The sequence below is a fragment of the Lagenorhynchus albirostris genome, chromosome 4 (assembly GCF_949774975.1).
Source record: "Lagenorhynchus albirostris chromosome 4, mLagAlb1.1, whole genome shotgun sequence".
Classification (NCBI taxonomy): domain Eukaryota; kingdom Metazoa; phylum Chordata; class Mammalia; order Artiodactyla; family Delphinidae; genus Lagenorhynchus; species Lagenorhynchus albirostris.
The window spans coordinates 25,449,035-25,473,867 of record NC_083098.1 but is presented as its reverse complement, the minus strand read 5'-3'; the positions used below and the strand labels follow the sequence as shown (position 1 = coordinate 25,473,867).

Here is a 24,833-nt window from a genome sequence, read left to right as displayed (position 1 = left end):
TTAGATGTGCCCTCACCTCGTTCTGTCAAGAAGCTGAGGGGGCTCAGCAAAATTATCTGCCCCCAGGGCACCTCTATGCATCAATTTTCAGGTAAATATTAATGTACTTTGACTCACAATAGCATCATCTACATTTTACATGACCAAGTTGAATTTTTTCTGGAATCAAAAAAAAGCATCCAATATTGTATAACAGCTTTTGTGCCATTCTAATATTCTGTTATCAAACATACCACTAATGACCAAAAAGTGTACTTACATAAACCTCATGGGGCAGGAATTACAAATTCATGTTGCATGGGTTTTAAAAGTTCATAAATTTAGTAACCAAGTAACCAAAATACTACAACGAAGGAAAGAAAGCCAAACAGTCTAGAGTCTCATTCTGAAGGTTCTTTTTCAAGGACAATTTCGACTTGCTCATCATTTTCCAAGTCTTCCCTGAATAATGACACTGACATTTAGTGAGTTTTCTAACACACTACATGGGTCACAGTGGCACCCCAAGATGTACCCCTTAGGTGAGGAGAACTGGACTTTATGAGGAGTGTCATAAAGTTTGCCTTAGGAAGCATTTGTGCTTGTGAAGCCCCACGTGGACTGCCCAGGAGCAGCTGAGCTCCACCGTCTGCATGGACGTATAGACCACAGGAGTTGCTTCTCTTCTCGAAGCCCTTGCAGTTTACCAGTTCTTGGCAGTAGCATCGTGACTTCTATGATGGCAATCTACTGGATGAGTGCCATGTTAGAATTGTTGTCACTGATTCTTCCTGTTTTGTTTTCTTCCTGCATTAAAGACTTAGTAACATAAACACTGAGGATCACATGTATGTGGTTCATGAGCTTTTGTCCTCAGTGTATACTGGGTAATAGCCACAAGAGCTTAGGGAAAGAGGTAATAGCCATCCTGGTGATTATGAAGAGACAATTCCCTGCTAGGTTGCACTGTGATAGCTACTGTTAACTGCGGCTGTACCTGTACAAGAAAGTGCAGTCATTTTATTGAAATTTGGTATTGTTTTAGCAAAATGTCTGTCAATTTTGGAGCTCAGTTTGGAACACAGCACATTTTTACCCACCTACGGAAATTAATGGTAATTATGCTTTTGACAAAAGCGAAGTCAGGTTTATTTTCAGAAAAGAATTACCCTTTTAAGACAGAGGAAGATGAACTCATTTAATCCTTACAACAACTCTAAGAGGTAGCAACTCTCCATCGTTAAATATTTATTTAGCACTTACTACGTTCAGGTACTCTGTGTATTAACTAACCCAGTCATTTCAGGAACTCTGGGTGAACACCATTGTCAACCCCTTTAATAATAAGGAAACTGAGGCACAGGGAGACTAAGTAGTCTGGCCAAACTAAAATTAAATGACGAGAATCTGTTTTGCAAAACAAAGAGTGCCTACTGTAACATTTCTAACAACACCTACCAATTACTGAGTGCCAAGCAATTTAAATACAGTATCTCATTTAATTATTTCAACAACTCTGTAAAGCAGCTATTCTTACCCTAATTTTACAGATGAGGAAACTGGTGCATACAGAGGAGAAATAACCTGCGCCCCAATCATATGGCTGGTTAGTGACAAAGCTGAGATTTGACTCTGCGGGTATCTAAACCTGTACTTTTGACCAGGTTAGGGGTCCAGCACAGTAGAATTACAGGTGGGAAGGAGCGATGGCATTTTTGAGCTTAATAAAAGGGAGCATTAATTTTTTTTTTAAGGCCACAAATCTTTTACTATATTATACAGCTTCCAGTGTAGCAAATAACAGAAATAAAGGTAAATAATACCTTGGAAATTGGTCTCTGTATCATAGCCAATGGTACAACAACATAAGAAACACAAGGGAGGTTTTCTAATGCTTTTTATGACTATATTTATAACACTTAAAAGCAGTTCAAACTAAGATGAAATGCATAGAAAAATTTAGGGCTAACAAATGCCACCCTTTCTCTGCCTTGTTTGTAATACAGTGCGCGTGTGCCCCGCTGTGGCTTCCACTGTACCACAAATGACAGGCTTGTCATTCCCTGTAACGGCTTACTAAGGGAAGTTATGGAATTCCTTCTCTGATTCTACAAACAGTTTTTCATCTGATAGGGTGGCTTAATAGTGGTCCTTTCTGAAATTAGATGAATTGGCTGGATGACCTTTCCAAGTTTCTCCTAATCCTCAAATATGAGGTAGGTATGCCAATAACACAAACCTTAAAAAAAAAAACGTAAAGGAATGCTTGCTAAAATAATAATCAAGAAATTCGATTCTAGGTAGGAGGGTAAGTCACAATGAAAGCGGACATACTGTGTCAAATATTCTCAGAATAGAATATGTTTGAAAGTTCTAGAATGACATTTTGTGCAATGGAGAAATTTTATGGTTAGAAATGATTTTATTCAAACGTACACAGTTATAACTACCATCAAATAGTGTAAAATATACTCAAAGAATTAACTAGAATGGGTGCTTTAAAGACTATCATAAAATATCACAAGAGCATGATGGTAGTAATAAGATCATGGGAGAAAACTGAACCTTTTATAAGGTCTGTACAGCTTCACATACTCATAACTTTAACATAATAATAATAATGGCAAGAGGACTCTCAGTATTTCCCATGTACCATCATGACAGCAAAACGAGTTTCCTGAGTTATCTCATTTATCCTCATCAACCCTATAAAGTTAGTATGTCAATTCCATTTTACCAGGGACGAAACTCAAACTGAGAAAGGTAGGTTATTCGTCCAAACTCACACAGCCGATAAGTGCTTGGTCTGGGTTTAAAGTTTAAACCCACCAGTCCCAACGCCAGAACCCAAGCCCTCAATCACTGTGCCATGCTTCCTCCAGAGGACAAAACTTGTTCCTCACCATCAAGAATAAAGTAGATTTTTAAGATGCTAATAGGAAGTCAAATGGCCAAGAAGGAAGAGAAGCAAAAACCTTTGATTACAACCCACCTTATTCGTGGCTGATTTCCCCAGTTCCCTTTGGGCTCTCCTACCTACCGTGGGGAGTCCGCAAGTCTAGACGACAGGCTGTAAAACTGTGTTCACATCCCTACACATTCCAACTGTTTTGTTACTCGTGTACATGGCCATTTCAGAAATTCCTAGGTAGTCTGGCATACTAAATGTCGATCACGATTTTCAGCTCTTAGAAACCCACTGTGTATTATTCTAGCCTCAAGTAAGACTTCAAAAATGTGGTCACTCTTGCTTACATTTTCTCTGGAAACCCAGAGAATAGAGGATCAAAGAAAGCGTTTTAAGGTACATGATCTTTTTCTGTCCTCCTCAGCTTTCTCTGCTCGTGACTGATGAGAAGACACCATCCTACAGGCCACCGTGTATAAGAACAGAAAGTAATGGAGCTGAGTAATGTACAGCAGTTACCTTACAAATGCTGCTGACTGCCTGACCTTTGCCATCCGTATCTAACGCTCTTCCACTTTCCAAGCGCAGTTCACAGGTAAGGAGGCCGAGGGCACCACAAGAGAATTACTGAAAATATAAGCGTGCAAGTGACTTTTAATATTAAAATACTTTATTAAAATGAAGTGCATCCTATCCAATAACTTTACATGTATGAAAAGATATATAAAGTTATTGGATAGGATGTATTTCATTAGTCTCTGCTTTTAAAAGCTTTCAACAACAGGTCTGCTGCTAGTCCTGGGGACAGGGCCCCACTGAGAACCCTTTTTTCCAGAAGAGGAATCTGTTCCCGGACTGTGGGGTGGGTCCTGAAATGTTCTACCACATTTTCCCGAATGAGGTTCCACATCCAAACTTTCTGCTGCTTCTGTCTCTTGGCAGTCAGCTCCCCACTGGCAAGCATCACATCCTGGAATTCTTTCATTGTATCCCACATTTCAGTGATCCCCTCTCCACTTCTGGCAGAAATACGAATTACCTGTTGAAAAGGGAAGAACCAGAACTATTTTACTTAAAACGATAGAAAACATTGTCATGGGGACTCTGGCATTTGCCAATTAAGTCTTACAGTCTATGGCAACAGGTAGGCGACAAAAATGAGACATTTTATCATCGTGTCAAAGTAGACACGCTGAGAAATACACTAAGGTAACTTACTAAGGTTACTAAGTGCGAAGCAGAAATAAGACACTGATCCAAGGTCGTATTTTTTAGCTCAGAGGTTTATTTTGACTGGGGATTGCTCGAATGGTCTTCAGAGACCACAGGGATGAACTGGGAAATGGTCACTAGGATGAGAAGGGCAATGCTGCGTAGGTTTCCCTGAGGGCTGAGAGCCAGAAAATGAAACCGAGCTGAGAGAATAGCCCCGTTCCCTCCGTCAAATTGCCTGGTTCAGCAGGTGCTACGAGCATGGGTATCTGCACAGACTAGACAGCTCCAGACGCAGCACAGACAACGTGCCGGGAGCCGACAGCAAGAAGTGTCACCGTTGCTCTCGTTATAGTGATTATAGGTTACTCTTTAATAACACAGGGCCCTGCTACAGATAAAGTGTCCGCATCAGTATTTCTGCATCACTTACTACGGGTTTTTTTTTTCCTTATCGAAAACATCACCCGACAACCATAATGGGAAGGAAAGTTACCACATCAAAAGCCTGTTCTTTCCTACTCAAACTCTAACTAGATACTCAAGTCATTAATTGCGCCATAATCTTCAGGATGGTTCCTTGCAGAATGGATTTGTCATCACATCCAAATGGCTTGAGCCAAGCATTAAGCTATCAAATTTATCGCCTCACATCTAGTTTTTGGCCTCTGGTGGTTGAAGGATTATACTTAAAATCGTAACTACACACTCTGTGGCTTCGCCACAGTTTTTAAAATTATAATCTCATCTACAAGCAAAGACTGATCATATGTCTAGCTTGGGACTCACATCCTCTCTTCTAACGGGCACAGTCCACTCAGGGTGAAAACTGCAGAACAGAATGCAAGCTGACCTTTGGTCTCCAGACTCCTGAACGCCTGCGGAGCAATTGCAGCGCGCTCACATACTCTGCTTGTATCCTTCGAGCTGGCACGACCAAGTCTCCGTCAGATTTGGTTATAGCCACCAGATCTGCCATCTCAATTATACCTCTTTTAATACCCTGGTGAGAAAAAGAAAAGAGAGTGATTCATCTAAAATATTTCATGCCATCAAAAATGGGACACCAGTTACCGCTAAGGTTTGGAGAGTCATACACTCTAACTTTTCCTCTGCACCCTCCCAAGCCCTGGGTCCTAGGAATCACAATTATTGACAGAAATTACTCAAAAGCACCGACTCTTGGGATTATGGAAGTCATCTGTAATATCTCTTTCAAATTTGGAGAGTAACACGCTGAAATACATTCAGAATTAGAGTAAATATATCATCCAGACACAATATGATTGAATGGCAGGAGACAGTTCACACTGCCTCATGACAGATTCCACTTCTCGGGAGCTAGCCCTGCAGGATGCAAAACCATCCATCATTCAGGTGCTTAAAAAAGAAAACACCTACGTCACTAACATGTTCATTTCCAGAAAGAGTCTTTGAAGTTTTCCTTAAATGTATGTAGCATTTTTGTTTTGATTTGCATTTGAGGAAAAAATAACCTGATGGCTAAAAACGCCTCAATCTCTTGATTTAAATTATGTTGCGTGAAAACACAGAAAAATCCTAAGGCCAAACCTTATCTGGAAAATGAAGATTTTGCTATCTAAGATTAAAATTTCTTTTCAAATATTTTAAAACGTAACTTTCAGTGGTTAAATTCTAATAGTTAATGTTTCTAAACTGCAGCATCCAGAGTCTGATGTCACTAGTTTTTCAGAATTTTTCAGCTGAAGGGGAGGTGTTGTGTAATATAGAATTTGGGGACTTCCCTGGTGGCGCGGTGGTTAAGAATCCGCCTGCCAATGCAGGCGACACGGGTTCAAGCCCTGGTCTGGGAAGGCCCCTCATGCCGCGGAGCCACTAAGCCCGTGCACCACAACTACTGAGCCTGCGCTCTAGAGCCTGTGTGCCACAACTACGGAAGCCTAGAGCCTGTGTTCAGCAACAAGAGAAGCCACCACAATGAGACGCCCGCACACCACAATGAAGAGTAGCCCCCGCTCGTCACAACTAGAGAAAGCCCGTGTGCAGCAATGAAGACCCAACGCAGCCAAAAATGAATAAATAAATATAAAAATTAAAAAAAAAAAATCATTTATCTGGTCTTTGTCCCAAGGTTCCTGGGAGGAAACTGCTAAATCCTTGGAGTTTCCTGAGTGATAGGAGTGACTTTGTTGTTTGCCATGGGTACCTGGGACCATGCCTGGGACCATACCTGGGTTTATGCAAGATCACTCAGAATGGGGGCTGAGCACACCAGTAGAACCAACCACGTGATTAGAGGGTTGGGGCTTTGAGCCATGCACTAGCAGCCTGGCCTCCTCTGGGGAGGGCGGGGCTGGAGACTGACTTCAATCACGTGGATAGTGATTTGGTCAATCAGGCCTGCATAATAAAACCCCAACAAAAACGGCAGACACTGAAGCTCAGGAGCACTCCTTGGCTGGTGAAACACATGCATGTGACAGAAGGGAAATGTGTCCTGAGGACACAGAAGTTTCGAGTTTGGGACCCTTCCAGACCTCTCTCTCTGTGTCTCTTCATTTGGCTGGTCCTGATTTTCATCCTTCATAATAAAACTCTAGCTGGTACCGCAGTGCTTTCCTGAATTCCGTGAGTCATCCTAGTGAACTGTCGCACCTGAGGGGTAAGTGGGAACCCGCACATCTGCGGGTTCCCACAGAGGCATGGGTGACTTGGGAACCCCCGGGCCTGCTGCTTGCGTCCGGAGTGAAAGCAGTCTTGGGAGGATGATGCCCTCAGCCTGTGCAGGCTGTGCTAAGTCCAGGGAGTTAATGCCAGACTGCTGCAGGAGGAAAGGAAGAACCCTTTCTACGGTATATAAACTAGGACAGTGGGATCCCAGTTAAAAGCAAAGGAATATCTCATGAGGACCTTTCAACCAGCTGTAGCACAAACACCCATGTAACAGTGGTCTCTTGGCTGGAGCTATCCCCCACGTTACAGGTGGAAAGACTAAGTTGTGTCATTAGCTCAAGGTCATAAGTTCTACTACTATAAGTTGGAAAAAAAAAATACAGAGTTTGCCTTTGACTCGGGTGTTTTAGCCAACGTGAATGATGTTTCTTTCCCTACGCTAATATCAACTTAATTTACAAAAAACCCACAACATGGGGAATTTGTACTTTCAGAGATGTACACTTTGTGTTTCGGGGGGTGAAAAAGTCAAAATAATTACCTGCAATTCATCTCCTCCTGCTGGTGGCAGTAGTAAAACAAACATGTCAACCATGTCGGCAACAGCAAACTCCGACTGCCCCACACCTGGAATTTTAAATCACGCGTGTATATTGAAACATTCACGGGAATCTGACCTCCTCGACTCCCCTGACCACCACCTCCGCTCCAGTTCATCTGCTCATACTCGCCATCACGCACTCAACCTGACCCCGCTCTAACCGCCACCTCTGAACAATGTATTAAACGCCGCTGCCTCGCCCGAAGAGCAAAGCTGGGGTCCTCCCCACCTCTGTCCAGCCCCGCTCCCACCAGCGTGGTCTCTGACTGGATGGAGAAGGCGAAGACCTGCGCCCTCCCCTCGCTCTCGCTGCTCTTTCTCGGCTCCCCTTTCGTGGGGGAGCAGCTTGAGCGCCTGATTCTAACCTTAGCCCATGTCTGGCAGCTTCCTTGCCTCCTTATCCCTCTATCACCCTGCAAAGCCCACCCGTGGATCAGTCCTACTGCCCGTGTCTCTCCTCCATTAAGTGTCCTGGAGAAATCCCTCAGCTGTGTGGACAGGCGCCACCAGAGGGTCATGGGCTCCAACATCGGCTACATCTTCCTCTTGGTACAGGAAAAGCGATGCCCCTGAATGCCCTCGGGCAGCTTCCTTCCTGTTTCCCACAGTGGCTACTACAGACGTTCACTGTCCCATAATCTCCCCACATGACGATGATTGATGACCGTGGCACCTGCTTCACGACCAAACAGAGGCAAGGACGTCCTCAGCCTCCCCCACAACCCCACAGAGAAGCAGAAACAACACACACTCCGCCCTGCTGCCTCCTCGCCGGGCCCAGTGTCAGAAGCCTCTCCTTCCTTCCCACCTCCCCTGGGCACCGGCTCTGCTTTATCTCCAACCTCCCGTTGTCTACAGGCTCCAGTCCCTCAAACATTCCATGAGTTGGGCTCAAGTCTTTCTCATCTGAAAACCAAACACGACCAGAAAATAAGAAGACAAAAACTCCCAACCTCCTGCCCTCATCACCGCGTTTCTCACTTCCTCTTGATAGCTAAATGTCTGGAAAAAGGCAACTTATGCCCACTGTCCTCACGCGACTACTTCACATTAACCGCAATCCACTTAAATCTGACTTCCACGTGCCCCACTCCACTAAACCTCCTCTCCAACTCTCTCCTTCCTTGGTGGGGCAGAGACTTCTGGTCGCCCACGCAATGTTCATCCTTCCCTATTTCCTTCCCCCAGGTTCACCAGGGGCATCAGTGTCCCAGGTGAAAGACCACATCACCAGACCCCCCAGAGACCCCCCACATCACCAGTCAGCCAGAGATGTTAATGTGTGAAAGCAAAAGTCACTAGATGGCATTTCCAGGAGAGTTCTCTCAAGAGGGCAAAGCCAGCCAGGAGGTATACCGCTTCCGACCCCTTCCCCTTCCTTATTCCCCCTTCCTCCTTCCTTCTACCTGGAACAGGGAGGTGAGTTAGAGCTTCATCAGCCGTCTTTTATCCATGGGCAACCTTGAGGCTGGAAACTAAGTGCTAAGAATGGAGAGCAGGGAGAGCCCCCCCCCACCCCGGGGCGCTGTAGAACCACCAGGACCTCTGGGCCTGCCTGCCTCCAGGCTTCTTTTATTTACAAAAAACACAAATACACAAACAAACAAAACCCACCCTCTTCCTTGTTTGAGTCAGAGATAGTCTGAGTCTCTGAAACATGCAGCCAAACACAACTTTCCATGAACATGTGTGATTTTATGGTCTTCTTCCCCCTTGATTCTCCTACCACTACTCAGGCAACTTTTCCTCCATCTGCCCTTAGACGATGGACTCCTGGACTCTAGCCCATGTCTTCACTCCCTGCCTTCGTGCTCCATGCTCTAAGGATCCTGCGCAAAATGCAGTGCCCTGACTGGGCCACATTCGCTCACTCCTGTGTGTTTCGGTCAAGGCCCCTTAGCCCATACTTTACTTAACTCCAACCCTCCCTTCAAAACTGAGTTCAGGGGCTTCCCTGGTGGCGCAGTGGTTAAGAATCCGACTGCCAATGCAGGGGACACAGGTTCGAGCCCTGGTCCGGGAACATCCCACATGCCGTGGAGCAACTAAGCCCGTACGCCACAACTACTGAAGCCTGCGCACCTAGAGCCCGTGCTCCGCAACGAGAAGCCACTGAAATGAGAAGCCTGCTCACCGCAACGAAGAGTAGCCCCCGCTCGCCACATACTAGAGAAAGCCCGTGCGCAGCAACAAAGACCCAACGCAGCCAAAAAAAAAAAACAAAAAAACTGAGTTCAACTGTCACCTCCTCCCTGAAGTCTTCCCTGATCCCCCAAATCTGAATCAGGTTGTGTCACAAACATTGATCACACAGTAATATAACAAATTGTCTCTCCACGGGAATGTGAAGTTCTTGGGGTTTCCTTTTCAGTATTTTCATTGTGTGTAACCACGTGCTAGGGATATAAAGGTGAAATAAAACATGAGGTGCCCAACTACGCTAATCTTCTCAGTGAATACTGCAGACATATGACTCTGCTTAAATAAAATGGGTGTTATGTTAGTGTTTCCATAGGTCATCCTAATGCTGACAGTTTCTCCAGCACTGAAAACATACCACCTTGTGTAACAGTTATCCAGACACAGGGCTCACCTTTCTTTTCTTTAAGGGTAAGGATTATAGTCTATATACTCATATCTCCTACAGAGTCTGAGATAGCTTATATTTAATTACCTCTTTAGTAAGTATCTGTTGAATGAACAAAATGAAATTAGCCGTCATTCATCTTTATACAGCATTCATTTTAATAGTATTTTATTGTTATAGAATAGAAAATCACACTCACCCACGGTTTCAATAAGAATTATGTCATATCCACCTCCTTCGCACAACAGAATAGCTTCGTTTGTGGTCCTTGTCACACCTCCTAAAGTACCTCTAGTAGGAGATGGCCTGATGTATGCATTCATATCTCTTGATAACTCAGTCATTCGGGTTTTATCACCTAAGAGTGATCCTAAAACACACAGTTACATTTTATAATCATGGAACACCTATAAGGGCCAATTATCAATCAGCCAATTCCTAGGGGAAGTGCTTCAGGACATTTCTCCCCAAACCTCAAATTGTATTTCATATTATTAAGCTTTTTTCCAACACCATGTATGTAACAATGCCAAATTAATCTATTTAATGTTTTAAGCCCCTCAACACCTATAATGGCTCCCACTGACTAGAGGTTCAAATCTAGATTCTTCAGTCTTGCATTGGAGGCCCTCAGAATGTAGCCTACCTTACCTGTCCAATTTCAGCTTCACTAATCCCCAAATCAATCTTCCATTCCAGTTGGGGTGGTTTCTTTACTGTCCTCTTAACGTTGCTGTGTTTATGGTTCTCAGCTGGGAGTGATTTTTTTCCCCCAGAGGACACTTAGCAATGTGTAGAGATATCTGTACTTGTCACAACTGGAGGGAAGGGTGTTCCTGGCATCTGGTAGGTAGAGATCAAGGATACTGCTAAGCATCCTTCCATGTGCAGGACAGCTGCCCACAACAAAGAATGTCATCAGTGCCAAGGTTGAGAAACTCTGCTTTCACTGAGTTGCTTGTCTATAGGACCATGTCTTACATATCTTGTACACTGAATGCTTGTTCACAGTAGGCAATTAATGTAATGCCTGTGGAATAGAACCGTTGCTGTTTCTGTGTGTACTGCAGTTTTCTGGCAAACACCAGTACCTGCAAATTCTAGAAGACTGAAAGCCCCGGAATTAGTGAAATTACCTTTACCTTCTCTCCTTTAGCCACGTAGTAACATCTGAAAGTGTAGTGCTGTTCTAACCTGAATTTTAATTTCTGCTCAAGAGCTCACCTTTCCAAAGCTGCTGCTAAACACTGAGGAGTCCCTTAAAGATATGACCTTTTCCTTGATGATTCGTTTTGACTTCTCATAGGTTCTAATGCCCCAGCACACACCTACCAACAGAGCTCGACTACCTTATTTACTGTACATAAAACTTTGTTCTAAAGTAATTTTCTGGGTGAAATCATCTCTGTGTAAGTCAACAGTCTGCCGAAGCTACACTTTAAATTATTATCCTATAGATCCTAACACACCGAACTAAAACATTTATGAAATTACTCTCCCATATAATTGTCTTTGCCAGTGAATCTAAAACTGGTGACTGCAGAGCCTTAGGGAGGTCTCCGAGCTCCCACTGCAGGGGGCCCGTGAGTCCAAAGCACAACAAGGATTGACTACAGGCTTCTCAAACTTCAATGGAATGCTATTTTCAAATGTATCTACTGTTACAATGAAAAGGTAAGAGTGTCCTGTTTATCCTTGCACAGTTTTTTCTTTCAGAGTCTTTGTATTTTTACCTGAGAAAAGGACCTTCATTTTTGGTCTGAGAAAGGTGAGGAACCACATAGCTATGTAACTTCCATCAGGTTATCTCATGTCACCATTTCCGCTACTCTTATCTCAAACTATTGTTTTCTTTTGCTATTGCAAGTATTCTAGAGTATTATGAAGGTGGGAGGAAAGTCTCTGCACCTGTGTGAAAATGAAGGCCACTATAAATAAATTCTTTGTTCAAGTGCTTACCTTTCACAAAGTTCTTAGACTATAAAAAAGGATAATACACTGACATGGATTTAATCTTGAACTTTGCGAGTATAAATTTTACTTTACGGTTAACCCTTTCATTATAGTGAATCAAAAACTGTGAATGTTCTCAGCTAAATTTCTCAATGGATGGTAACAGGAATTGTTGTCCACCTCTCTATTGACCTAAAGCCCCTGAAATATGATACTGTATTTATTTTTTAGCATTAAACCCACAGGATATAAACCAAACCCTTCCACAAAACACCCTGTATTTCCCCCTTCGCAACACACATTACATTGTAATGGCCTGCGTGCACCTGTCTGTTTCCCTCGTGAGATATAGAGCTCCATAAGGCCAAGAGAATGGCATCTTATTCAACATTAAACAACACAGTACCTTTTTTGTACAGGGCCTCGCCTACGATAGGTGCTGAAATACTTGTTAAATGAATAACTGTCATGTGAGAATGCTTCAATCATCAAGAGGGGTAAGGGAAGAAAAGGCTTTCCTGAGTATTTATATAGTATGATTTATGTTTCCCTTAAATGATCCTTTGGGGAACTTAGTTTATTCATTTTATCTCTGATGAGCTGCGAGTTAAACTTTGAGTGACTGCATGACCTCAAATCAGTAATTGCCGAGCACTGTGTGCAATGTACTAGGCTAAGTGCTGCCAGGAACAGAGTATATCACATGGTCCCTCTAAGAGCTTTCTGTTTAACTGAACATGTAATATAAACAGGTGACAAGTTAAACAGAGCATGAAGATTTTTTTTAAGCTTGAGAAGAGACGTTACAATATGGGGAAATTACTAAGAAGCCATTTTCTGAACTGCGTAGGGGCTGATGGAGGCAGGAAAAACAATAGAAGGAAAAGGGGCTGAGCCTCAGGTATGATAGACAAAGGGGTGAAACTGACTTTTGATCATCTCCAACTTCTGGCACCTGTTCTCCTAGTTCTCTACCTACCCAGGCTACTCCTAGGTTACCCGTAAGCTAACCTCCCCTGGAGAACCCGATGCCCCAAACACCTCCCTCAGCCTCCACCTCACACCCACCACCTCCCTTCCTTCACTGAGACCAAACTCAGCCAGAGGTTAGAAGACACCCATCTGTGCAGATTCCCCCTAAACTGCAACAGAGCGCTGACTCCACTCCACAAGCCCCTCCTCTGCAAGTTACGAAGCAGCAGCCATACTCACCACCGCTAGTACAAGAAGAAGGGTCCACAGCCAGCACAGATAATTTGTGCCCTCTCTCAGTAAGCATTTTTCCAAAATATTCTATAAAGGTTGACTTCCCAGCACCAGGAGGCCCAGACAATCCTATGGTGGAGACAGACTTTGTAATTTAATGAAATAAATGAAATCAGCACCATGATGAGTTCTATTCAAATACCAGACTACCTTCTACTTCTCCTTATTAAAACCGTCATTAATGTAGTTTAACGCTTCCTAAAGCAGTAAACGAAAATCTACCTATTTATCTAGTCCCTGAGTAATAGGGACACAGGAGGGAGAGAAGTCAGAGTTCCATATGTTCACCAGATTCACTTTTAAAAATGACAAAATGTGACTTGCCTTTTTAGTATAACGTAGAGCTTTTGGGGCAGACTTCATTGCCTGTGTTGTTAATGTGCTGAATTTCTCCAACATTTGCCCACCTCTCATCATGATCAATGATTATTCCACCCACCCCGATTCTGTCCATGCTATGTTTCCACTGGAAGAACAACTCATTACTCCAGAAATTCCCAGTGATTGAGAAAATAATTTTCTACTTATGAAATACAATTTTTTCATCTCACTCATAACTCAAAGAAAATAATATAAACTGAATCCTGAAAAAAAAACTTTTTTTTTTTTTAAATCTTAAGAAAGGCAGGAAATTCCCCTACTTGGAGAGTTAGCAGAGCATGGCAGGCGAGAACACAAACTCAGGAGCCAGTCGGCCAGGTCTATTTCTAGCTCTACCTCTTATGAGCTGTGTAATCTTGGGCAAGTCACGTAATCATTCCGTACCTGAGTACACTCTGCCATAAAATGGATATAAGAGCACCTATTTCTTCAGGTTATTGTGAGGATCAGATGAGTTAATTTTGCGATATGTTTAGAATAGCACATGGCATCAGGAGATATATATGTTCAATAAAATCTATAAAACATAAGCACTTAATTGTAACTACATAAAGTAGGTATGGCATATGGTATGCTTGGCGACATACCACAATCTTCAGGGCAGGTCTCTGTCTTAATGGGTGCTGAATAAACATTTGTTGCTTTTCTTTACCATGGTGATAAAACAACTGCAACAAAGACTCAGGTTTATCTGGCCTCATAAGGTCCGGATGGAAGAAGCAGAATAGTGCTGCAAATTTATGAGTTGCTAGTTATGTATGAGTTGCTGGTTAACTCTAGGTATTTCTGGACATTTTCTCTTCAAAGATTCTCTACAGCCTAATAAGTAAACACTCTGTCATAACTGGAATTTCTCTTTGGGAATTTGCTATTTTGTCCACAATACATAAAGAGTATTAACACCCAGCGCAGTACTCTCAGAAAGAGTCCCCGCAGTGAGGGCAGAAGAATAAGGTGAGGGGGAAATGTGGACTAGTACAAACAGCAGTTGGTGAGCTCTTTTGGAAATTATCTTTAAAGCATTAGGCCCCATTACCCTAAAATCTAGGAGGTTTTAGGCCCCATACTGCAAATAAACTGAGACGTAAGTAATGCCAATCCACTTTTAAGTATATTTACCCATTCCTCACACAATTTATGCACTTTGTCCACCATTTTAAGTTGTTTGTAGTGCGAGGGTTGGTTGGAATCACCTAGTTTGCCATCATGAAAGGCGCTCACTCCACCCAAAACTTGCTTAATTCCTTCTGGTCAAACACGTCTAGATTGTTCTATAATGCACAGCTTCGAAAATATAACAAGCTTATTTGCAATTACAGAAACAGGTCAACTGTTCAAGAAGTGAACACCTAATATTTTTAGACAGCAAATGAACATGGTGCCTCCTTTAAAAGGCATTTTGGTATTGAGCTGGCTGTGCTTAGAGCCAAGCCATTTCCAGAAACTCTAATAAACAAGTATCTGAGGTACCTCCCTAGTGGCACAGTGGTTAAGAATCCACCTGCCAATGCAGGGTACACGGGTTCGTGTCCTGGTCCGGGAAGATCACACATGCCGCAGAGCAACTAAGCCCGTGCGCCACAACTACTAAGCCTGCGCTCTAGGGCCCGCGAGCCACAACTACTGAGCCTGCGTGCCACAACTACTGAGCCCGCATGCCTAGAGCCGTGCTCCACAACAAGAGAAGCCACCGCAATGAGAAGTCACCGCAATGAGAAGCCCACGCACTGCAACGAAGAGGAGCCCCTACTCGCTGCAACTAGAGAAACCCCGCGCGCAGCAACGAAGACCCAACGCAGCCAAAAATAAATAAATAAATAAATAAATTTTTTTTTTTAAAAGTATCTGAAAGAAGTGAGACTTGCTTAGAGAAAAGACTAACGAAACACCTAAGAAGTAGAATTCTGAAATGTGATAAGGATAATTATGGTTGCTATAACCACAACAGCAGGGAAGTCACTTTAGACTATTAAGCAGAAGTTCTACTGAGAGAAAGGAGTAAACTGGTGAACAGTTCTTCCTGCGCACGTTTCTGTTCTGGGAGCCACAGCGAGATCCCTGCCAAAAGAGGAATCTCACCTTATTCTCTTAAAATACAGAGCCTTCGTTCAAATGGCCATTGCATTTCCCACCACGTAACAAGACTAATATTTACAAAGAAAAGGCATTCAAAATTCATTCCAAAATTCTGCAAGGGCAAAAAAATCCCCATTAGATCATAAGCTATTTAGACTTATTTTAAAAGAAGAGAGAATTTAGAAAAATATTTACTGGACAAAAAACAAAACAAAAAAAAACAAAGACTGACCCACTCGAAATGCTAGTGGTTTTCCTTTATTTAATTTCTCTTGTTCTCTGTGGCGGACTAACACTTTCTGAAGAAGCACCTGGGCTAGCTCTTTCTTCCTGTTGTGAGTTGATTCTATAAGAGTTATGGCCTCTGCCAAGCAGGCCCTTTGCCCTTGGATTAAACCAGTATAAAGCTCATCCACAAGCCTTTGTTCTTTATCAGAAAGTCCTTCTGTCTGTTCCTTTAAGGTTGTTTGTAGACATAATTTTCTTGTTAAACCATTTGACAGCAGCATCCACTTTGCATGATGGAGTCCAAGATAACTGAATGGCCGAGCACATGGGATTCCTGATCTGAGGTGAGTACTTGAGGGTAAGATGAAGTGGTAACGTCGGTAAAGTGTTCTTAAAAGGACTTTAAGGAAGTCCCGATGAGGATGTTGGAGCACCATGGGAATATTCATTTTGCTTGTAACTGAAGAAATGGCTGGACGTTTTTTGGTTCAGTGCGATTCGAGACTCCCTAAGAGAAAGAAAAACATATTTTGCCAGTTCAACATGCAACTAAGATACGGAAGTAGTAAAACTGCAAGCTTAGTGTTCTCCCTAGATTCTAAAACACACATAATCAGGGGTTTGGGTTGTACAGAGGCATGAAAGTTTCTTCCCAAACTTAAGAGCAAGGACTCCTTCCTTGTCCACAGTTAATATTCAGAGTAACCCAAATCATGAAACTACTGCTCTGCTGTGAAGTCCAGTACACAGTAAAATTTTCTTTTAAACAAAAAACAAACATACCAAAAAAAAAAAACACCCAATAGAGTAGAAATTCTATGTCATGATTATTTTCTTCCATCTACAAACCTTACATCCATCATAACGATTTCCTCAGATCGAATATACCCTATTACAAACTCATTCAAAAGGTTAAAAAAAAATCCCTCTGATGCTGGCCTTTTATTCATCTCCATAAAAGAAAGGTGATTAGTAAGGCAGGCATTCAGGCAAAAGTTTAGATCCATGTATGTATTCAATAGACTCACCTGGCACACAGATAATACACAAAGAATGGCCTAACATAAGCACACAAGCCACCACCACAAGCCTTCGTGTGAAATGAACCGTGAGGACTGTCTGGAACCTGATCCAGGGCATCTCAAAGTACGGTCAGAACCACCTTGGTGCGTATTAAAAATGCTTATCCCGGGGCTTCCCTGGTGGCGCAGTGGTTGGGAGTCCGCCTGCTGATGCGGGGGTTACAAGGGTTCGTGCCCCAGTCCGGGAAGATCCCACATGCCGCGGAGCGGCTGGACCCGTGAGCCATGGCCGATGAGCCTGCGCGTCTGGAGCCTGTGCTCTGCAACGGGAGAGGCCACAACAGTGAGAGGCCCGCGTACCGCAAAAAAAAAAAAAAAAAATGCTTATCCCCATCCCTAGGAATCAGAATCTCCGTGGGTAAGCACACTAAAGTTTGAGCCACTATGGGATTGGATAAGGACCCTTCACTTAGATCTACTGATATTCTCCGCTTCAGACTGTATTAGACAATGAAGGCTGACAGGGTCCACTGAGAGTCAGGAGAGTGTGGAGGTTATGAGCCAGGGCCACTCTGCGTCTCTGCCACTTAAGCTATCATGTCCTTGGGCAAGTTACTTAACCACTCTGTGCCTCAGCTTCCTCTTGAGTTAAGAGAATAGAGAAGAGACTAGGAAAGCTAGAACAAAATGAGTTAATTCATATAAAAAGCTGGGAACAGTGCCTAGAACATAGTAAGAGCTCAATAAACATTAGCTCTTACTACTACGACACCAATTTATAAAACTTTAGTAAAAATTAGGTCATAGACCTAGCTTCCAGTGGCAAACTAAAATTTACAGACAAACAATACATAACACCTACCAAGTCTGCATTTATGATTATTTGAATTTTTTGGTTTTCAAGTACCTTGTAGCACATGAAATAAATTACCTTGTGGCTCCCAAGTCCCTCTCTAAATTGTGTTCCAAGGCCAGCACAAAATTAATTTTAGCTAAATAATGTTTTATTAGGAAAAAGAAGAAACATTTTAAGATTTTTTTATTGTTAGAAATATAACTGCTCATCATTTTACTGTTAGTCTTCTAAAAGGACAATTTATTTTAAAATGTGTAAAAATGTTTCTAGAAAACAACTTAAAAACATCCACTACCGCCCTTCACATAAACACACAAAAAGACATTTAAAACAAACAAAAAAAAATTAAGAGGTGCTCTATTCTGGCTCTCTCTCGATACCACCTTTAAACACACTTCTTTCTCATACATACCACCACCACTGCCACCAGACTAGAAAGTGAACAGGCAAGGCTATTTTCTGAGCAGGTACTACCTTCCAGGTCCCAGGCTAGGTTGGTTACAAAAATAATAGCGATAATAGTGTCTTTGAGGGTGGTGACAGTGATATTTTATTATGTTCCAGTCACTGTACTATAAACTTCTGTATTAGTATTCTAAGGCTGCTGTAAAAAATTAACCACAAACTCGGTGGATTAAAACAACAGAAATTTATCCTCTCATGGTTCTGGAGGCTGGAAGTCAGAAATCAGTGTGTTAGCAGGATGTCACTCCCTCCAAAGGTTCTAGAAGGGGACTCTTCCCTGCAGGGGTCCTCAGCTCACGGCTGCAACACTCCAATCTCTGCCTCTGTCTTCACACGGCTTACTCTTTGTGTCTCTCCTCTGTGCAGACATCTGTTGTTGGATTGGGACCATTCAGATAATCCAAGATGATCTCACCTCAAGATCCTTAACTTAATTACATCTGCAAAGACCCTTTTTCCAAATAAAGTCACATTCTCAAGTTCCAGGGATTAGCACGTGGACATATCTTTCTGGAGGCCACCAGTCAATCCACTACACCTCCTTAGGTGGACAGCCTCCTTATCTTACCCTAAATGACATAATCCCAGCACTTCAACAGCTCACAGAGTAATAAACACCGTGTCCAAAGAAAGAACAATGTGCTGTGGGAACAGACAAGGTTACAGAAACTAACTCTCCTGTGGGAGGAGAGGGTTCAAGTCATGGAGGAGACTATGTCAGGGCTGGGTCCGAAAGGTTAAGCAAAGCTGAAGAAGGATGAGGCAGGCCTTCTAGGCTGAGGACATACTTGTACAGAGGCCGAGCTGGGACCTGGTCTCTTCCCTGCCATATCAGAGAAGACTGAGTAATTCAGTGAAGCAGAAACCTGGCATACATACATATGGAACTAGTGATAAAAAATGAAGCCCAATCAGGATGTAAACTGAGGCCAAGGAAGTAGATGTTGTCTTGGTGGAGGAGAAACAACAGAGATCTTCAGGGACGGCAGTGACCTAATCAACTTTGGTGTTTAGGAGATAACACTAGGAGCAGCGGCAAGAAGTCGAGTGACCAGATCCTGGTAACATACAGCCCAGCCTAGCAAAGACCCAAAAGAGATGATGGGGACCTGGGCCAAGGCAAGGCATTAAGGGACGGAGAGGAGAAGCCGGATTCAAGACCCTCTTGTCCACATTAGGATCCCCAAAGCTTGCCATGGAACCTGGCGCATTGCAATGGTTCAAAAAAATGCTAATGTGAACTTATTTCGTTTCCCACTTGCTTGTCACTCAAGAGTTTATGAACCATTTTCAAATACTTTATTTCACTTTATTCTCCCAGACAATTCCATGAGGACAGTTGGACAGTTGTTACTATTCTCATTTAATAAAGGGAAACCAAGAGTGAGTTAGGTGACTACAGTCATAACCAGTGGTAGGGCCAGGACTCAAACACTGGTCTTTTGACTCTCTGTGGCATTTTGTCTTAATAAATTGCTTTAGAATAAAGGAAAGCTCCTTTGGCTAAGAGGGAAATAGATATTAGTAACTCTGCCCCTCCCCAAGTGGAGCAAAGAATGGATTCGATTTAAAATATGCCCTTTTATTAATTCCAGATCTTGGTGTCAACTCTAGATTCTCGTATAAAAAGAGGAGTGGAGTCATGCCACATTAAGGGAACACCAAATAACCCTCCACATTTGAGTATGGAATGATTATGGCAGGCTGTTTATCTTCATTTTGTTTCTTTTTCTTTCTCTCTCTTTTTTCCCCTCTTAGGCCAAGATGAAAAATTAGTTTACATTTTCTGTGCAAACCTTATCAGTAGGAGATCCCAATAATGTATTAGGTGACAGAACAGACCAAATTTCTAAAACTTTTAAATGTTTCCTTGCTCCACAGAATAATTCACACCTGACAACGAAGTGCACAACATAAACTCATTTTAACCACATCAACCAGATTTTAAAGGAGTTCGTAAATTTTTTAAAAGCCAATATAACTGCCTTGTATGAACACCTTTCTGCCCTTATTTACATGTCGCAGGCAGAACAGACTAAGTCTACTGGAGTGGCAAAGTCATGCAGGTAGGGAGAAGGCCTTCCCACCCGCTCATGTAACTAAGCAGCTTTTCCTGCTTTCTTATGGAAAGAAATCTAATAACCTGGCCAATAATCAAATCAAACTGTTTCAATGAATTTTCACAACTCTTAAGAGTATGGCTTCATCCTACAATTTTAAACTGAGCACTACCAAAATAAGAGAAATTTTGCAGCATTTACAACACACAGTAAGATGCTTCAAAGCACCGCCATTCCTAATAAACCAGAATGTCAACTTATTAATATATAATGAAAAACATCAAGTAAGCAAAAATACTGAAATAGGTTGGGTAAGTGCATCCCCTTCCCTGCAAGAGGGTTCATATGGACAGCAGCATTTTAAGGTGCTAGTTTTCCACATTTGTTTTCCTCCAAAATATCTTTTATATCCATTCCATTCTCTCCACCATCATGTCCACATTACTATAATGACTTTCAAACTCGCATCAAAGTCCATAGGAAAAAATACACTTACATCAGTCAACACACAGGCATACATATAACTAAAATAAAAGTTTCATAAAATATTATTTAACCCTATTACATGTGATATCCTCTAATACTCTTTTCTATTTTTTCTTAAAATGCAGATTGCAATCTACCAATAGGCAGAAACTACTATAGCCATTTCTATGGTCGTTATTAACCATCTTCCTTCCATACTGCCACTTATCCTCATAAAATGTAAATCTGACGATATTACTCCACTGCTTAAAACACTTTAAAAGTTCCCTCTATCTTATCTTAAAAAACTGTTTTCTATGATTTACCTGTTCATTCATTCAGCAACTATTTATTGAGAACCTACCATATGCTAGGCACTCTGCTAAGGCCTTGGAATACACTCGTGTACAGGTCCAACATGGCTCCCAACATCATGAAGTTTACAATCCAGCCAAGCCAGTCATTACATAAATCTTTCGTACTCTCTATGAGTGCTCTTATCTACTTCTCCAACTTAACTCATCCCCCTCCTCCACTTTTACCATATCGCTGTAACTATTCTGATCTGCACAAAGGTTCCAGAAAAACCCACACTCTTTTATACATCTTGGTCATTGTCCGTGATGTTCCTTCTGATTGGAATGCCTTAATCATCTCACAAATTCCTCCTCAGCTGTCAAGACCAACTCAAGAGTCTCCTCCTCTATAGACAGCTCCCTGGCCTCCTTTCTATACCCCTTCAGTCAGCATTTCTATCTCCTGTCATCATGTACTGGTCACATCCCTCTATTACAGTGCTAATCACATCGTTTTGTGACCATTTTTTAAGATGTCAGTCTTGCCTAGACCGAGTTATCGTTGGATCCACAGTTTATGGCTCACAGTTTAGGGCTCACAGAATAAATGAATGAATGTATGCTATAGTTTTGTATGGGTCAATAACTCCATTATGCTGATTACTCAGTTGATCAGTGTTTGAAAACTTACATTTTTCTAGATTTCACAGTATAAATATATTTTTAGGACTTCCTTCTTAAAATCTATTTCAGTATATGGATGTTTTCCTTCATTAAAAATTTGCTCGGCAGCAGCCAGTCTGACTTGGAATATTTGTCTTGAAATTGATCCAATGAATATTCTCAATTTCAATAACTACTCTGGCAAGAAAAAGCATCCAGGATTTCCAAAATCAATACATTAGGTCAGTGTCTGCGGCACAGCACAGTTCATACAGGCGAAGCAGTGTTTATACCATGTGTTTCTATTCCTCAATGCTAATCACTTTTGATGTGAAGATAAGTTGTCAGATGCCATTAATCTGGTTACCATCTCCCATCGTCCCCACAGGAGGCTTTACTTTCTTCTTTTCAAATAATTTCAGGAAATTTTGGTAGAACAGAATGACTTTTTAAACAAGCAGCTTTTAAATAGGTCGCTGTTATAGCAGAGTAATACAGAACACATACTTAATTCATGCAGGGAATATTCTAAAGTTCTCTGTCCACTTTACCTTTTATCACTCTCTGTTAAGACTATTTCCCAATTTCTACTTTCAGGTTTCAATCTTCTGAGGAAGTCTTGATTTTTCTAAATTCCATCACCAGTCAATGTCCTGATTCATTTCCACTGCTACTACCCTAGTTCAAACCTGAACTAGTCTTAAGGGGCTCTGAGACTAGCTATGGGACCTGGGCAGTCTCTACTATTCTCCATATGAAAATATTAAGACTTACACATCAAGGTCAAAGTGAGCATGAAATGAAATTGCGTGCATGAGCGGGCCTGGCATCGACAGGTGTTAATCAACTCTAAGGAACCTTCTTTTCTCTCTTCCCCAGTCCTCCATCTTGGACGTCACAGCAAGACTCATACTGAACCATGAATGTGATCTCCTTACTGATCCACCTCAAATTCCTCCAATAGTTTCCCACACCCTAGGACAGTAGTTCTTAAAGTGTGCTCCCAAGACCAGTAGCATCTCCATCAACTGAGAACTAGTAAGAAGGGGATATTCTCAAGCCCCACCCCAGACCTTCGGAATCAGGAACTCTGAAGGAGGAAGCCAAGCCTGCCACCGTCTCACAAGCCTGCCAGGTGATTCTGATGTAAGCTCAAATTTGAGAACCAGTGCCGGAGGATAAAGTCCAGTCTGGTATTGAAGGGTTTCCCAAACCAGTTTTCCTCCATTTACTGCACTTGCCTTCTCAGACCTCTCCTAAGGAGAGTTAACTAATTATCTTCCAAACCTGCTGTTCGCTTTCCCCACTGAGATTTTACTCACTGGTTACATCCTTCCCCTCCATGACACCTCTCCATTTCAACCCAGCTTAAACCCCAGTTTTCTTAAATCCCTTCCTATCAGTTTCCAGGAACTTCTTGCTCTTTTGATTCCAATTATTTCTGAGTACTCAAGTGATAATCTGCAGATGTCACAAACTCCCTGTTCCTGGCCCACAGAGGGTGTGTGAGTGCATAACTGCAGGTTGCCAACAATATTAAAAATCAAGAAAAAGCACAAAGAGAGAGATTTTTGGCCTGTGTTGGAGAAAATCATATCTGTGTATGAGGGACCCACATTCCCACATGGCAACAATCAGCTGAGGGGTACTCATTTCAAGCATTCACCAGCACTTTCCATGCCAAATAAAGGATTTTCGATATCTTCAAATATCTCAAGCTGTAACTTACATTTCTTACCATTATATAACTTTTCACGTTTCTTTGTCTCTCCTAATAGAATACAGCCCTTAAAGGAACTGAACTGTCTGGTTCTTATTACCTTGCACACAAAACGATATGAAGTTTTTACTACATAAAAGAATTCTGGACATTGTAGACCCCAAAATGATTAGGAATCTGCACAGGCTTTCGGGAAACTTTTGGTTTTCTACCAACTTGGAAAAGCTATAGTAGTGTTTGTTTTCCAAACTATATGTATTAAGGCACAACTCTCAAGATAATTAAATTTTTTCAGGTCATTCTGGCTTAGATTGTCTTTCATTTTCTAATGATAAAAACAAATTATCTGAATACAGTATGTCTGCTGGAAGAGACCTAGTCCGCGCCCGGCACAGTATTTGACAGAACCTAGATGCTGTTTGTGGCTTTCGGTTTGAACCCTATTTTTTTTTGCACCCTATTTTTATATCCTGGATTTTATTCCATAAAAGATGAGTTTTAATTTCCCTCTTTGGTAGTAGCTAACCTGGACTATTGTGCCTTTTTCCGACCCATCCTCTGGTTAACCATTAGGTTTGGCAGCGGCAAGGGACCAACCACCTTACCAAAACTGCCTTACTGAGGCACAACGGTAAACTCACAAGCCTGTCCAAAATGATGAAAATTTTAAAACGCTGTTTAAAGAGAATTTCCTTTCTAAGGAGAAAACCAACCTCTGAACCCATTTTGCCAACGCCTGCTTGTCCACACACTTCCCGCACCCCCGACATCATCCAACTCAATAATAGTCTCTTCTTCCTTCCCCCCTCCCCAAATCCTCCAGGGGGCGCCGCGACGCCGACATGGGCTCCCCGACGACCCGAGGCGGGAACCCCGCCGGACTCCGGACGCCGCGCGCTACCCCCAGCCCCTACTCACCCACCCGCGACCACGGAAGTACAGCCCAGCCCCTTCCGCCCCGCCCCTTCCGCCGGGCCGATTCGCCCCGCCCCGCGCTCGCGGGCGCGCAGGCGCAGTGCCCACTGCCGGCGCGTGGGGCAAGAGGAGCAGCCGGGGACCGGGTGGCGGCGTGGGGTGTGGCCTGGGTCCCGGCGGACTTGGCCGCGAGTTATGTGGCGGAGGGCCTGTGAGCCTTGAAGGCCTGCGGGCCCGCGGAGCGTAGGGAGGTCCGCTGGGCGCCGGGCAGCCGTCAAGGAAGTGCAGCTGGGGAGGGCGCTTGACTGTGTTCACGGGGAGCTTTTGCTCTCCTCTAGCTCCAGATCGCCTCCGAAGGTCGAGGGTAATGTCCATCCTCTCCCGGGCTTGGCGCTCCGCGAAGCCCGGGAGATGGAGCCCGAGTCCAGCCCAGTCCCCGCATCCTGCGGCGGTCCAGAGACGCAGACCTCTTCCTAACTCTCCCTGGAAGCTAAGAAGTATGGGATGAAGGGCGGGACATGGGGA

At 42.9% G+C, this 24,833-nt stretch overlaps 1 protein-coding gene across 3 annotated transcripts; it reads right to left on the bottom strand.

The window, feature by feature from the left end:
* Window positions 1-3,539: 3,539 nt before the first annotated feature.
* MMAA (metabolism of cobalamin associated A) lies at window positions 3,540-24,336 on the bottom strand. Of its 3 annotated transcripts, none has more exons than XM_060147709.1 (7): window positions 24,312-24,336; window positions 15,851-16,354; window positions 13,108-13,230; window positions 10,142-10,312; window positions 7,296-7,381; window positions 4,953-5,102; window positions 3,540-3,926 (listed from the first exon to the last, which is right to left on the bottom strand). In XM_060147709.1, exons 2-7 carry the CDS (start codon window positions 16,293-16,295, stop codon window positions 3,639-3,641), a joined length of 1,263 nt encoding a protein of 420 aa, XP_060003692.1. In that variant the 5' UTR covers window positions 16,296-16,354; window positions 24,312-24,336; the 3' UTR covers window positions 3,540-3,638. The 3 variants fall into 3 exon arrangements, with proteins under 3 accessions (XP_060003692.1, XP_060003691.1, XP_060003693.1); XM_060147708.1 differs by lacking the exon at window positions 24,312-24,336 and adding an exon at window positions 24,107-24,279; XM_060147710.1 differs by lacking the exons at window positions 15,851-16,354; window positions 24,312-24,336 and adding an exon at window positions 24,107-24,273.
* Between the last annotated feature and the right edge of the window lie 497 nt (window positions 24,337-24,833).

Bases quoted from the DNA above. Each gene is read 5' to 3' on its own strand.
- MMAA (XM_060147709.1), bottom strand. From the start codon at position 16,295: ATGAATATTCCCATGGTGCTCCAACATCCTCATCGGGACTTCCTTAAA. The intron at 7,382-10,141 runs GTGAGTGTGATT...TTAAAATTCCAG, and splicing joins AATTCTTATTGAAACCGTGG to GTGTGGGGCAGTCGGAGTTT. The intron at 5,103-7,295 runs GTAATTATTTTG...TTTTCTCACCAG, and splicing joins CAGGAGGAGATGAATTGCAG to GGTATTAAAAGAGGTATAAT.